At 55.6% G+C, this 15,094-nt stretch overlaps 5 protein-coding genes across 5 annotated transcripts; 2 read left to right on the forward strand and 3 right to left on the reverse strand.

Moving 5' to 3' along the window:
* MFIFM68171_08324 (uncharacterized protein) lies at nt 1-960 on the reverse strand (the record flags this gene model as incomplete). The annotated part of the gene is made up of 5 exons (XM_071063744.1): nt 1-347; nt 420-479; nt 552-779; nt 835-870; nt 930-960. The coding sequence occupies 5 exons, from the start codon at nt 958-960 to the stop codon at nt 1-3; spliced, it is 702 nt and encodes a 233-aa protein (XP_070919845.1).
* A 945-nt stretch (nt 961-1,905) lies between these two features.
* On the forward strand, nt 1,906-2,585 carry MFIFM68171_08325 (Polcalcin Jun o 2; the record flags this gene model as incomplete). The annotated part of the gene is made up of 5 exons (XM_071063745.1): nt 1,906-1,953; nt 2,024-2,039; nt 2,108-2,233; nt 2,287-2,499; nt 2,557-2,585. 5 exons carry the CDS (start codon nt 1,906-1,908, stop codon nt 2,583-2,585), a joined length of 432 nt encoding a protein of 143 aa, XP_070919846.1.
* Nucleotides 2,586-2,993: 408 nt separating this feature from the next.
* On the reverse strand, nt 2,994-5,837 carry MFIFM68171_08326 (Tuftelin interacting protein; the record flags this gene model as incomplete). The annotated part of the gene is made up of 1 exon (XM_071063746.1): nt 2,994-5,837. The coding sequence occupies one exon, from the start codon at nt 5,835-5,837 to the stop codon at nt 2,994-2,996; it is 2,844 nt and encodes a 947-aa protein (XP_070919847.1).
* A 469-nt stretch (nt 5,838-6,306) lies between these two features.
* Nucleotides 6,307-7,416, reverse strand: MFIFM68171_08327 (NAD-dependent epimerase/dehydratase FUM13; the record flags this gene model as incomplete). The annotated part of the gene is made up of 1 exon (XM_071063747.1): nt 6,307-7,416. The coding sequence occupies one exon, from the start codon at nt 7,414-7,416 to the stop codon at nt 6,307-6,309; it is 1,110 nt and encodes a 369-aa protein (XP_070919848.1).
* A 3,299-nt stretch (nt 7,417-10,715) lies between these two features.
* On the forward strand, nt 10,716-12,509 carry MFIFM68171_08328 (uncharacterized protein; the record flags this gene model as incomplete). Its single annotated transcript, XM_071063748.1, has 1 exon — nt 10,716-12,509. The coding sequence occupies one exon, from the start codon at nt 10,716-10,718 to the stop codon at nt 12,507-12,509; it is 1,794 nt and encodes a 597-aa protein (XP_070919849.1).
* Between the last annotated feature and the right edge of the window lie 2,585 nt (nt 12,510-15,094).

Raw genomic sequence — 15,094 nt, forward strand, 5'->3', positions numbered from 1 at the left:
TCAGAGCACCACAGAAGACTTTGTAGAGCACTGGGACTTGACATCGACCCAGCCTGAACCTAACTCCGTCTCAGCTTTGACATCAACCCATCCGTCTAACCCAGTTCCGTTCTGCTCAGTAAGTGAGGATAGCTCAATACTCTCCTCGGGGAGAGCTCGAACGGCCTGTGTAAGCCCCATCAGCAGGCTGGCGTAAAAGCATGTTTGTTGCGGGATCTCGGCGTTCTCTCGGGCCATCTTCACCCTCGTTTCTGTCTCTTGATGCAGTCCATTCCCCTGCCTGCCCACTTCACCTTCAGGCCTCGGGTGTAGTCCGTCCATCTCCTGCGTCATCTCTCTGATTTCTTCTGCGGAAATTTGTTAGCCGAGGGACTTGTATGGGTAACTAAGACTTGGCATTAGCGCGGTATATAAGGTACCTTCCATCTTGCGTTCTTTCTCGGTGAGTTCGCAACGTTCTGCTCGCTTCTTGATTGCCTCTGGTTTGACAGGATATTAGCAGTTCAATCATCAGTTTCAGCGTAAGGGATAACTAAGCCGATTCTTCTTACGTTCTAAAAGTTCTGTGGCCGTGTTGAAGTATTCGCGCTTGAGCTGGAGAGCCTTGTCTCGTCTCTCACGAGCGCCTTTGAGATTGGCCTCTCTGCATGGGCTCTCGATAAGGCTGGCCAGATCGTCGAGTGACCATGTCTTCAGCCCGTCAGTGATGGCGGCTTCAGCGACAGCCCGGATTTCTACATGGCTTGGAGCATGACCCTTTCCACGCCACAACTTTTTTTCTTGGAGTATGTCAGATGAACTATGTCTTTCCGGACTCGGAGTGTTTAAACGTACTTTGAAGGTTCCAGTTGACGAGGTCCGCCACTGGGACTGGGAAGTATTGCGTTAGTTTGGTATCAGGTCATCTTGGAATACAATAACAGACTTACCACTTTCGTGGTTGTCGGGCATAGAAGACATTGTCTGTGGTGTGCAGATGTCGGGTGTTGGATTGGAATTCCGGAAATGAAGCCTAAATTGTAGATCACAGTCGCTAAAGACAGTTAGACTAGCGGCTACCTAAGGGAATTCACTGTAGTAAAGTCACCAAAGAGCTCACACTTTATATTGGAGGGTTGGATATGTGTTCTGTGTAACTTGTAGGAACACGTCACCAGGTAAAGCAAGACTAACAATTCCGGGCGTTCGAGATGACTTGTTGACCTCAACAGAGGTGAATCACTTTATCATTGTTAACTAGATATTTTATGGGCGTAAGATACGGTACCATTTACAACTCTCTTGTTGTCTGATCAAGGAACTAAGAGATGTTACAGGATACAGTGGATAGAACTCATTTTGATGAGATAGGTGCCGGCACAGCTTAGAAGAGCAACGAGGGGCTTCCCCTGGGTTATCCGTTCACCTGCAACCTTCCAGATTCGAGCATTTCTTGACTATTTTGCAAGAGCCAATATCACCAAGTAGCGGACTACAATCTTTGAAACGTTTGTTTTGTTCTTTGACAAGTGCCACCGCGGTGAGACCAGGGCACTCAACTAACCACAACCCCCCACCATCCTTGATCTAAATGAAACAGGGTTAGGGTCATACGTGAGAGTTTACGAACCAATGTCATTGCAGTGATTCCAGCAAAGAGCTTTACCGTAATTGTTGGCACGTGTTTCAGAACGTGCTGGTATCAACCCCTCCCCCTCATCGGCTCGTCGGGCTCAAGAAAAGTGGCTGAGGCATCAACGATAGATCTCTTCCTCGCAAAGCGGCAACGCACCTCCAGTTACCAACTACAATAAACCTACTGTTCCAGCATCATGGTGCGTATTACCAACATACCTTAGGATGACTGTAGCATGACGTGACCAACGATTAACTGGGACATCCGCTTAGGCTCCCGCGCCGACCAACATGTCCCCCGAAGACATTGCCAACTTCAAAAGTGTTTTTGACACATTCGTACGTCGGCCCGCCAGTGTCATACGACCGGCATGGTGTCATTGTGGTGACTGACACGCAACCGGCGCAGGACAAGGATGGCACCGGTGAGTTTCAAGTCCGCTCCACGGTTCTCATCCCCGGCGGTGCTGGGTGTTAACGTAACGACCTCCAGGCGACATCACCGCTAGCGAGCTCGGCCAAGTCATGCGAGGGCTTGGCTTGAACCCCAGCGACGAGGAGCTGGATGACCTTGTCAACGAAGCCGATCTCAACAAGGACGGCGTCATCTCATTCGACGGTGTGTTCTTCTGCTCTCCTGGAATAACTACCACCCGCTGATGACCCTCCCAGAGTTTCTCGCCCTCATGTCCAAAGACGTCAGGGAGGCAGACACCGAAGAGGAGCTCCTCAACGCCTTCAAGGTGTTTGACAAGGATGGCAGCGGTACCATCTCGAGCGACGAGCTGCGCAACGTGCTCAGGTCGCTCGGCGAATCGCTGACCGATGAAGAGGTCGAGCAGATGGTCCAGCTAGCCGATCGCGACGGCGACGGACATATCGATTGTAAGGGGTCGTTGCGCCTCCCTTTGTTTCATGCCTGCTAACTGGATCGTTTTCTAGACAAGGAGTTCGCCCATATCATGAAATAGGTGGTCAACATCCGACAATGATTGATTGGAAATACTAGTATAAAAAATGATATAGCGCGTCTTGCCGCTTGCTACGTATTATAGTCGCTCCCTCGTTTCCCAGTCTTCCGGGCAATCTACAATCTACTCCGGCATTCTCCTAACCTGCACAACGTGATTATGTTTCAGCCTACCCCCTCCTCTCCTCTCCTCTCCTCTCCTTCCCCTCGCCCCTAGAGCAACCTTGTAATGACTGTTGAGAAAAGAAGAAACGCCTCAAATTCAGCCATTATAATGGCTTTGCGGGATGTATCGTACAAGCGTGGCCGAGAGGCAGGCATATCACAACCGTATTTCTCATTAATAAGTATCTAGACAATACCCAGCTCCCGGCCACGCCTATCCTCTTCCAATAAGCCCTCTACCAGTCTACGTAACCAAGTCGAGCAACGTCCCCCAATCATCCTCATTATCCCTCTTAATCTCGACGGGGCGCTCCCGATTCTTAACCTGCGCCAAGAGACTGTTGCCCTTAAAGTGCACCAGCACGCCCCGCTTCCCATCCGACGCCGAGATCCTGTATAACGGGCCCTCGGCGTGGACCTTATTTGCCTCGCGCATGAACTGTAGGTCATTCTCCTGACACCACTCCTCAATGACCTGCCGAAATGAAACCTCCTCAGGCTGCTTAACCGCCGCAGCCGCAGCAGTAGCAGTAGCAGCATCTCCGGAGCGATGCGTGTCCCTCCTGGGCTCCCTCGCCGTCTTGAGGGCGGGGCCTTTCTCTGGCGGGGGGAGCTCGGTCCTGGCGCGGTCGCCGAGGTCGAGGGCGCGCTCAATCAGGGCGGTGCCCTTGTCGAACTCGGCGGCGACCGAGGGCAGGGCCCTGATCTCGTCGGGGAAGACGTCGTCGTGCCACCATTGGAACCACTGGCCGATCTCGTCGTAGTTGGCGTCCTCGAGCAGCAGCCACTGGTACAGCGCGTCGTGCCACGGCGGGAACACCTCCGAGACCACCACCTCGCCGACCATGGTCGGCCGGACGACGCCGAGCCACGCAAACAGCCCGTCGAGCGCGTCCATGTACGGCGCCTGGTCCTGCGGGTTGACGCGGAAGTGGCTCCGCAGGTGCCGCGCCATGCCCGGCAACACGTGGTTCATGACTAGCGGCGTCCACTGGTCGCGCCCGCCGCTGGGGCGGAGGACTTCTTTCCACTGCTTCAGGCCTGGGATGACGCCTCGTCTGAAGTCCCATGCGTCGATGAGCTGTCGGAACTTCCGTCTCACGTCGGCAACGAGGCCGGTGGAGCTCTTTGGGTCAAGATGGGTAGCCGGTAGGTACGGTAGCCAGGGGAAGATCCAGCTGTGGGGGAGGTTGTGGGTATGTTTCTTGGGCTGCCACTTTTGGAGTGCTTCTTCGAGCTTGCGGATGATGTCCTGGAGCAGCTGTGCGCGTACAAAAGCAGGGATGAGAGCGTCCCATGCCTCGATCACGGCAATTAGCTGGTCGGGCTCTCGCACGCTCCATTCGCGGATGGTGCTTGCGACGGTTCTGTACCAGAGCTCGTACATCATGGTTTCGTAGGGTGTTGCTGTTGGTCTGCGGTAGGTCTTCTTTGCCTGTTGCTCGAGACCCAACAGACCGCGGATCGAGTTGAGACCCTCCACGAAACTTGGCTTGGGCTCTTCGAGTGGTTCCCAGAGCTGACGGAACTGGTTAAATGTCGGGTGGATTGCGGCAACAGCCAGTGATGCAAGCTCCTCCTTTATCTGTGGCAGCATGGAGTCTGATAGAGAGTTGTTGGCATCACCGAGCCCGGAAATGATTCGGCCCAGTCTATAGCTGAGATCCGCCTTCCTATCCAGCTCCCCGCTCTCGGTAGGTTGGGACGCCGTCTCGCATGCGGTAGTGACGGATCGGTTGCCTTGCAAGCTCGCCGATAGCTCGTCCAGCTCCTGCTGCTCCTGCTTCAGCTGCAGGTCTAGGTAGGCTTTGCGCTCCTGCAGACTCTGCCACTCTTCGAGAATCGCCATAAAGTCATTCTGGGCGCGCCTAGCAAGCTTTCGATTTTCCGCTGTTTCGGCGGACTCCGCCGGCGCGGCACCCCCGGTAGGGGTCATGAGTCCCGAAGACGATGTGAGTAACTTCTTCCCCGGTCCGGTCATGTCGAGGATTGGCGTAAAGGCATCGGGAATGTTGAGGCCAGGCGCTGCTTTCTTGATTTCGTCCATGGTGAGATACTTTGCTTTCGGCCGTCTCGGACTGCTGGCGCCACTGCCGGCGCCGCTGCTGATGCCGCCCGTGAGGGCCTTTTTCCTGCGAGCGGCCCTTTTCTTCTTCTCTTCTTCCTCCGAGTCGACAACTTCCTCCCCGCGAAGACGGGCCTGCCGCTTCTCTTCCTGTCTCTCTTGTTCGGTCTTCTCCTTGACGGCGCCCAGGCCAATACCCTGGGGCCGCAGGTTCGCCTCGATGATGACGTTCCGCCCCTGACCTTCTTTCCCGAGACCCTTGCCCTCGACGTATCCCATCTTGGCCATCATGCGCGCACCGAACGATCCGGCGTTGATCTTGGTTTTGCCACCTTTGCCATGCCGGAAAGCGCTCGGCAGCGCGGCGCGGGATGTAGTCGGCTCATCGTCTTTCACAAGAAGTGTCGGCCCCTGCGCTGACGTTGGCGCGAACCCGGTCCCTAGTGGGTTGCTGCTGTCGATTTTTGACTTGACGAATTGTTTTGGTGGAGGTGCTGAGCTCCTTGCCGGCAACTCTTGTTGTGTAGGTGGAGTCCAGCCCAGGCCTCCCATCGCGCCGGCAGAGGCACCCTTGAATCCGAGGCCCACGCCGCCCATCTCTTCATCTTCATCCTCGTCGTCCTCCTCAGCGGCAGCTGCTGACATGGTGTTCCCCTCGCCATACTCGTCGTCCTCATCGTGTTCCTCTTCATCCTCATCGCCGTCGGAGCTCGCATCCGCCTTGGCCGAGGAGACGAAGCTCACGCCCTTGTTCCGCAGCGGCTTGTGCTTCCATTTTCGGCCCGGGCCCTCGTCCTCGCTTTCAGAGCCGAAGATGCCGAGAGCTGCACTCTCCTTTGCATCGCGACCGGTGCGGCGTCGCTTCCGGGGGTTGTGGTCGGCGAATTCGCTGTCATGCGGATTGCGCGAGGGCATCAGATATTCGTCGTCCTCGTCGGCATCGGACTCCGAAGACGAATATTCGGCAGCGCTCGCTTTGCTCAGGCGAGAAGGTTCGAACCGCATCTCATCGAGGCGCGCCATGACGGAGAGGGCTGAGTCCGCGACAGAGGACGATGACAAGGCCGTGGATTGAAGCTTGAAGGTGAGGTGCCTGCTCTGTGGCGTCACAGCCTGGAAGTTTTGGCACGGCTGGCGGCTTATCTTATCGGCGTGCTCGAGCAATCCCTCTCAAGGTACTATTTAACTCCATGCCCCCGTTAGTTGAATACCAAAGCTTTTCCCGCCCGTTCAACACCAAAAGAGAAGCTCGTTGCATCACGGCATATTTACGCACACGAGAATGTTCAGCTGGCTTCATTTTTTTTTTTTTTTTCCAATTAAAAAGAAAATATAGAATCTATCGATCCGGGTATCTCGAGAAAATTACATGCGATGCTTGCGCCTTGCCGACGCCTTCCGACAAGGGACTTCCCACTACTGCAGCCACCAAAACACGCCAGCGTAAAATTTCAGCAGCCACTCAAATGCTTATTTTCCTGCCATCAGCACCTTATGCAATAGCGCTCACGTTCATGTCGATTCCTCGCTTTGCGCTCGCGCGCCCGCTGGCGACCAGCTTCCTTTTCCGGTGCCTCAGCTCGAGGAAGTGGTCGACGACGCTCTTGACCTGCTCCTCGTAGCTGGCGAACCGGAAGCCGAACGTCATTTCTGTCAAGCTGGCGTCCATCGGCAGGTGCGTCGTCTTGACACTGCCTCCCGACACCAGGATCTTCGCCTTCATGGCCTCCGGGAACGCCCGTCGGGCGATGGCTATTGCGTCGTCCCACCGCGCGGGCTGGCTGAGGATGTAGCTCTGGTTGCCAAGCACCCATGGGTCGAGGGCGGAAACGTGGGCCCGCGCAACGTCCTCTGCATGCACGGTGGCGCCCGCGTATGGCCCAAATCGCTTGCCGAGCAGCAGGGCCAATACCACCGAGTTGGTGCCCTGCATGGCTTGCGAGGCGGTGGTGGCATTGTCGTTACGGCCCAATACGAACCCCGGGTGGAGGTGCACGACATCGAACGGAGGCCTGACTTGCTCAATCCACGCCTCGGCCTGCTGCAGCGCGGCCACCTTGGACGCGGCGTATGCGTGGAATTCCGACTTGTAGGGGCCGGGTGTGAAGGGGATGCGGTCGTATGGCGTGACAGGCCTGCGAGGGTCACGCTTCCGCGTCCCTTCTAGCTCCTCCATAGGCACGAGAGTGACAAAGGAGCTGGTGATCACGACTCGCCGGACAGTGCCGGTAAGGTACGCAGCCTCCAGCAAGTTGAGCGTGCCGCGGACGGCCGGTTGGATGAAGTGTGCATCGTGCTGGCTCAGCGGGACAGCGTTTCCGCCCGAGGCCAAGGGCGAGGCGATGTGGATGATGTGTGTCGCGCCGTCGACGGCATCATCATATGCGCCGGGGACGGTAATGTCGGGGACAATGGTGAATGTGAGGCGGGATTGCGGATTCAGCGCTTGAATTTGCGGCCGCGCTAACACCGCCGCCATCTTCGCTTCCGACCGGACGGCTGCCCGGACGCGGTACCCCGCCCGGAGCAGGTGGAGGAGGGTGCATGAGCCGACGTGACCCGTCGCACCGGTAATGAACACAAGATCTTTGGACGACACCATTTTTGATGATGGGAACTTGAGCGATCGTTGACGATGACCAAGAACAAAGTTGTTGTCTGCTAGCCTTGGGGGGGCCGAAAAGGAGAGGGCTCCCCCCCTGCGATATATATGGCCCCTTCTTTTTTTTTTTTTTGCTCCTTGCAGAGGGCGCCCGGGGGTCCCGGTCTGTTTTCGGGACCGCCTCTTGTTTCGAAGCGAAGGCGCGGCTCTCGTGCCGCCGCTTGCAAACGATAATCTAGATCGCTATTGGCAATAAGGATATTGCCTGATCTCACGCAAGCTGAGCACTAGAGACGCCCCAGCCATGCACCAAACCGGGCCAGCCGAGGAGCTATCGAACCACAGATTTCCTGTCGCCATCCGTGCCTTCTGGGGGGCAATTTTGCGCCGCCGACATCCGAGTGTTGAGGACATTTGAAGCTTGGCGCCTCAAGGACAGTCGCCTGTCTCTTTGCCCCGCGCATACAAAAGTCTCACGAGGGCGAGCAGGTCTGCTGACTGATGAGTGGGTGCTAACTTGGTACGGGAGCCCTGTTTTGTTCATCCCATACGCTGACTCTTCTGGGTTCCCTCTACGAGTGGCTGGCGTCTATGCAATCGACTCGGCATGTGACCGTTTGGGTCGAAAACGGCCAAAAACGCATTCTGCAGAGGCTTGCTACTACGCACATTGGTCGGCCAAAGTGACCCCCGACTCCCGACCTGCAAGTCATGTCAAATGTCGATCCAAGTCTAAGACAGTAGTGCAGGGCAGGGCAACCCCATGGCGGGAGGGACGCGAATCCTCAGGACCCTTGGCCGCACCGCCTAAGCCGGGCAGAACCTCGGCCTCGACGCACTGACGCAAGCCCAGCTCTGAGGATGATCGACATTGGAAGCCCACCTTGAGACCCTGTGTGGCGTAGGCGCGCTGTTTGGCCGGTCGTCTCCTGAAAGTCGTCACTCAAGCTCGCCGCGCAATACTCACTGCAAGGTGACGGTTTCATGATGCATTCGCAGGGCCCCCAGAATGCACAGCAGGGCACGCCGACGCAGTGTTGGAATAAGAACGACGAGAGGACGCCCCCATGGAGACACAGCCATTCACAGCGTGCACAGGGAACAGCCAGCGTTTCGTCGACTGCATTTCGCCGCATACGGCGTGCATTGCACACGTACCACAAATATTACGGAAGCAATCCGGCTTCGATTTGGATCATCTCACTGGTCGCGTTCGCCTTCTAAGCGCACACAAGTGGTTTTGAGTTACGCACTTCGGGTGGCAGCCATTGGCCAGCGGGCTAATCACCCTCAGTCTCTCCATCCTATCACCGTCCATGCGTCTGAAGCCAACAGAAGAGAGTTCTGTGTGGCAATTACGATATTCGCGCAACATCCACCGATGTCGATTACGGCACCGGCACGAGCTATAGCATACCGCAAATGCATGTTTTGCTCACAATGCAGCAGGCTCGTTGTCGCTTCCCCCGCCTCTTTAGACGACAAGCCGAGGTTAGCCACGAGTGCGGGTGTCAACATGCCGGTTTGTGGTCGTAGCAACGCGCTCGAATTCCTTCGCACGCTCCGCCAAAGGTCCCGGGCTGGTGTCATCGTCGAGGATCGCTTGCCCTGTTCCGGTAGACTCCGTACCCTTCGCAGCAAAAGCGGGGAATTTATCTAATGAGAGGAAAGCTCGATATTCACGTATTCGCGGGAGCTTGATGCCGAATCCGGCTGACAAGGTCTTGCGGGAGCCGTTTACGATTCGAGTTGTTCTGTTGGCTAGTACCCCAGCCAACCGTCAAGATCCCCCCGCCTTGACCCCGGCCCCGGCCCCGGCCCTAGGTCCCACAGTTTCCTGCCAACTCAGTCTAGCAAATACTGTATGCGAGCACTTGGCCGGCCCGGCCCGGAGATAGGGTTAGGAGGTGGCTTTCGTCCCTGCTAGACAGACGTGCGTCTAGATCTGGAAGCATATCATCAATCGCCTTTCTCGGCAGCTTCCCAGCAGAATGTTGGCCTGTTCCTGACATCTCCGTGGGGTGTTGGCAATCCGGTGACATCCGACTGGATGTCAGGATGCAGACTGGTGCCCCGTCTTGACAGCTCACCGCCATCGTGCTCTGATTTTGCCAGGAACCGTGGTCATACCAGCAACGGATGGCAGCCCTCCGAGTATGGAAGACCCACACTGACCATCAACTGGACATTGGCACCCAAGCATCAGATCGGCGGTATCGGAATTCAGGAAGCTCATTTTGCACAGGAGCTAACTAGTGTACACGCAGCCTAAATGAGTCTTTTCCTTGTCCCAACGTCAAACCCTGCCTCTACCCGTCAATATTGTCAATACCACCGAGAGAATTCCGAGCCACTCCAGTGAGACCCCCCACGTCTCCGAGGTGCGCCGCACAGGCTGCATATAACCGGATTCATGTCTGGAAGCTCGCCTGCGTTTTCGTGCATTCCCTCAACACGTGGTACGCTATGAATACTTGTTGGCGTCACATTGAAGTAGCCCTAGGCTTGGCAACCTGGGCAACCTGGGCAACATCATCGCGGTGTGTCATCTCGCTTTCGCGGCCGTGATCTGTCATAGGGGCCTCGCAACATGGCATCGCGAAGGAGTATCGGGGCGTGAGTGCGTTTACAGACCATAGCATGTTGAATTTGCTAGGTGGTTAGGTACCTTACTTGGTGAAGAGACTGATGGATAGACACGGCCGTCGCCATCTAACTTCCACAGCTCCGAGATTACCCAGTAGCTGGCAAGTCTCGACACCCGAGCGAGGCTGAGTTAGGGGCTTTCGCAGATTTCCGTTGCCAGGTCCTCTCGCTGCGCTGTGGGCATGGCAGCCAACCAGATATCTCTGAACAGACCCGGAGTTACTCCACGATCTTGGGAGATTCGCGTGGATTATCTTTTCGATCATCTAGCTGCTGTGAGGGCTCTGCGCGCTACAAAGCTGTCGCGGGTGCCATCATCTGCCACAAAAGAGACGATAGCACAAAGCAGGAGTTGCGCCAAAATGATTAAATCCTATCTAATTAACGTAGACTCGGTAGTAATAACGCAATTCAATCATAGGTAATAATGCTGTCGACATCTACCCTTCCCAAGGGTATCGCCGCCGGGCCACGATGGAAGATGAGACTGTCTATCTCGTGGAGCGGGAATTTTCTATCTCTATGGCTCCGCCAAGCGTCTATCCGCGCCACATAACTTGCCAGTCAAGTGTTCGACTCGCATCAACCACGCGACATCAATTGACAATCGGGGGATAGTATCACACCTCCGCCCCGCACCATCCCAACCTACCATGCCGGACTATGCGTATAGAAGTTTGGAAGGATCATCATGGTTTCGCGTCTTGTTGATCAGCCCAGGTCTCGGCGATGACGTCCTCCGCGGGTCGCTCGTACATCGCGATCTGAAGAGCGGGGGAAGCTTCCAGGCCTTGTCATACGCATGGGGAAGCGCGGAGCACGCCGCAGACCTCGAGACGCCTGAGGGACGCATCCCGCTCACAGCGTCCCTCGCATCGGCCCTGAAAAGGCTCCGGCGGCCCGGCGAGCAGGTCGCCCTCTGGGCGGACGCCGTCTGCATCAACCAGGGCGACAATGCCGAGAAGAGCACGCAGGTCCGCATGATGGGCGACATCTACCGGTCCGCCGAGTTGGTCATTGTCGACCTCGGCGAGGAGGCCGATAGTAGCGACCTGGCTTTCGAGCTGCTCGACAAGGTTGCAAACTACGACTTTGGCCCGGAGGACCGCAGCGCCGTGCCCCTGTATCTGAGGGATCTTGATCTCCCTGGGGCAGGCGATCCCGGCTGGGCGGCCATCCGTGCTCTATTCAGAAGACCGTGGTTTAGGAGGGTTTGGATCATCCAGGAATTCGTTGTCGCCAAAGAGGTGATGATGATGTGCGGACACACGACTTCGGATTGGGAGATCCTTGGAGCCGCCGTCGCAAACGCCCGGAGAGGCGGCCTGCCGTATTTCGACCATCAGGGGGGAGGCGGCCTTCCCTATTACCCAGATCAGGGTGAAGACCCCGCGCGATGGGGATCGCAGACCATGTACTCCCTCATGTACCTCAGGGCCTCTTACCAGCATGGGACGCGACACGACTTGGTTGGCTTGCTAAAGCTAGGCCAGCCGTTCCTCTCCACCAGGAACCGAGATCACTACTTCGCTATGCTAGGCTTGGCTAGCGACGCGGCAGACCCAAGATTTGACCCCGATTACGACGCGCCGTTCGATCAAATTGCCAGGCGGTATGCAAGCGTCTATGTGGAGCGCGGGCGTGCTCTCGAGTTGCTGTACCAGGCCGGCGGTGAGGAGGGTTCGAGGTTTCCTTCGTGGATTCCGGATTGGACGAAACCACAAGCCTCAAGCAGCCAACTGTGGTATCGTCACCATGGAGATGGGCCATCCAGGCGTTTCTTCTACTCGGCTGGCGGCGGCACCGTCCAACAATGCCATTACGATCAAGAGAATGATGTACTTTCTGTGACTGGTGTGTTCGTTGACACCATATCAGCCGTTGGGAGCAACCACTCCCTGCTGGTGGATGCTACCGGGGACCTCGTCCATCTCAAACAATACATTTCCGATTCGGACATATTGATGGAAGATCTCTCGAAGTATCCTACCGGAGAAGACTTACGCGAGGTGCAATGGAGGACCTTGATCGCCAACGCGACTGAAAATGAAGCCAACCCGCCAAAAGCCATAGGTGATGCGTTCCTCGCTCTCCGCGAATTTGCGTGGAAGAAAGCCGAGCTGCAGAAACATCGACTCGATGATGTCAGGGGCTACATCAGGGAAGTACGTGACAAAAGCAGGCCAATCGAACTCGGAATCATGAGGGCTATGGACGGACGCACGTTTGCCAGAACGGCGGACGGATATGTCGGCCTCGTTCCGTTTGCTGCCCAGCCTGGGGATGTAGTGGCTGTTTTCTCGGGTTCGCGAGTACCGATTCTCGTCCGCCAACACCCGTCGAGATCAGGACTGCATCTGGTCATCGGGGAATGCTATCTACACGGCATCATGCAAGGGGAGACCATCTCGGCTGCGTCGGAGATGGCGCCGATCTTGTTGGCTTAGGCAGCGCCTGACTGGGGATCGTAATATCGACAACTCGCCAACGTATTTCTGCGCCATTCTCTAGCTTGGCAGGCACGGCCGTAGCTCCTAATTAGGTGGCTATCGATCGCGTTGATCTTAATGCTGGGAAAAGGGAGAACTCCCTGCACCGACTACTAGATGTGTGCCGACACTTCTGCAACCGTGCCAGAAACCCCGCTAGGGATGAGAATACCATCATGATGACGCATGCAGATGAGGTGAAGATGTTGGCATTGCAAAAGCAAGTTCCTGAAGAGTCATGGCTCGCGAGGCCAGAGCACGCAGGCATATGCCCTAATTGACCAGAGCAATTATGAGGAAACAGAAAGAAGCCGGCGGGGACTGTTTGTTGCATGCAAGAACGCATCTCAGACTATACGTGAGGCCAGGAACTAGCTGTGGTAAGCCTCTAGATGATAGCGTTGGCTAAGGCATCTGAATCATATAACAATGCCTCTTCCCATTGTAGATAGCGCCTTGGGAACACTGTCGAGTTTCCACTAGAACCAGGTCTAATCGTCCGAGTCTATCATATCGGTGTTCCATCACGGATTGCAGGCATCTGAGGCTGCGCCTCCTCTACTCTGTATTATTATGATAACTACCGTAGCCACGAGCGGGTAACCATTAGTGTCTGCTCGTAGAAACTAGCATACTGACAGGTTTCAGTCTCTGGTCGCCTTGGACTACCTCATGGATGGAGTTGCGGTAACAAACCTGCAGGTATGTGGCGAGGACATAGGCGCCACCGTAAGGGCTGGCCAATATAAAGCTGCGTAGCACTTTGTGAATGTTGTCAAGTCGTATGGTACTTTGAGGATACAACTCCGCATATACATGTCAGACAATTCAGCCGTTCACACGTCTAAAGTTACAACGAACTCAGTGTCTCTACTTCACCTTCTCAACCTGTAGGACAGTGATGGCGGGGTATGGATGGTGCGGCGGCAATCCTGATGGACTCAGGCGCCCGACTTTTGTTATGTCGAGCGAGCTGTCGCTTACAACGTCGTGTATATATGACATAGTTCAGGAGTATTGTCAAGGATCCAGACATCCGAACCCCGACGCTTTAGAAGCAGGGGATACCGCAAGCTCCCACGGTACATTAGGATTTCCCGACCCCCCAACCACTTGGCTGGAGTGTTCCATGGAATGCCATCCCAGCCTATACACTCAAATCATGTGGCTTAAACGTCTAGCAGACATGGATCCTTGCGCTTCGGCGGGTTCACCGAGATGGAAAAGATCGAGTGTTCACCAAACGAGGACAAAAGTTTGACACAGCGAGCAGGGCAAGTCATCGCATTCCAGGGGACCAGAACTAATCTCTGAATGTAGCGAACAGAGTCCATGCCGCCATTACCCCGTCCACTTAGAGTATACTCTTCGGAACGCAAATCATCGCCCGTCACCCCTCTCGGGCCCCCCAATCGAGGACTCACACGTTTCCCCCCCTAGCAGCCGGTGAGGCACGAATCTAATAGTTCGTAATGAATTAGCTCGCGTCCCATGTCATGGCTGCGGCAAAAATGACTCGGAGAGTGTGACACCCCCGTCAATACATACCGCGCAGGGCCCGGCAATACGTTTCGGTGCCGCCATGGCTGAGGCAGTCGACCTCGGCCTGGTAGCAAGTGGCGACGCAGTCCTGGGCAACGGCCGTGGCGACAAACATGGCCAGGGTGGCAGCGAGGAAACCGAAGACCTTCATGTTGGCTGATTTGAAAAGAAGCTTTTGTCGAGGCTTGTTTGAGTTGTGTAGTGGTGTGAGTGAGTTGATGACAAGGTCGAGATGGAAAAAGGTCTGAGGAAGAAGGCGTTTTATACTCCGGATTGTCCTCAGACCGGTAACACCGGAAGCCAAAGGGCTTGTCGTGGTCTTCGACCCTGGCCTCTTCCGGACGAGGTTTTCAATCCTCACCAATGCTATCCAACCTTGTGTGGAAAGAGCAGGCCTAGAAATCCTTAGACGGGGTCCGTGAAACAAGGTTCACTTTTATGCAAGGCTGTAGCAGGGGAACTAGTGAGGCCGTTTTTGGGCCTTGTCATGTCATGTGGTAATCGCCCGTAGCTTGCATTGCGCGGCAAATAGCAGTCGTCTCTTAATCGGCCTCCATCCATTGTTTATCGGCACTGGACAAAAGATCCGGGTTCTGGTACTAGTGATTTAAGGCCCCCAACACCCCTTGCCCGCAACCCCAGTCGATCCTACGGCGTAGAGCTGAGATAACCCAGTAAACCATGCAAACAGCGCGTCTGGTAACTTACGTTACTAGGTTTCAGTCCAAGGACTACTCCTAGCTATTGGGGCGGTGAAGAACGCTGCTGGTGGACCGAATTGGAAGTTGGCCGGGTAGGCTTGGTAGGATTCAGGCTTGTGCAGCACCTGTTTCGATATGTGTAAACAGACCTACTCCCATGTTGTCTTAAAGTAACAGGGTATCTGGGAAACTGGGCACAAATCCACCGCAACCCCTCTTCTCCATGACTAATTCGCCGCGCGGCGGAGCTCATTCGCCAATTCGTCAATCGGGCCAGGATCAGTCCGTCTTTGTCTAATC

Source organism: Madurella fahalii (assembly GCF_045866475.1).
Source record: "Madurella fahalii IFM 68171 DNA, scaffold_4, whole genome shotgun sequence".
NCBI lineage: Eukaryota > Fungi > Ascomycota > Sordariomycetes > Sordariales > Madurella > Madurella fahalii.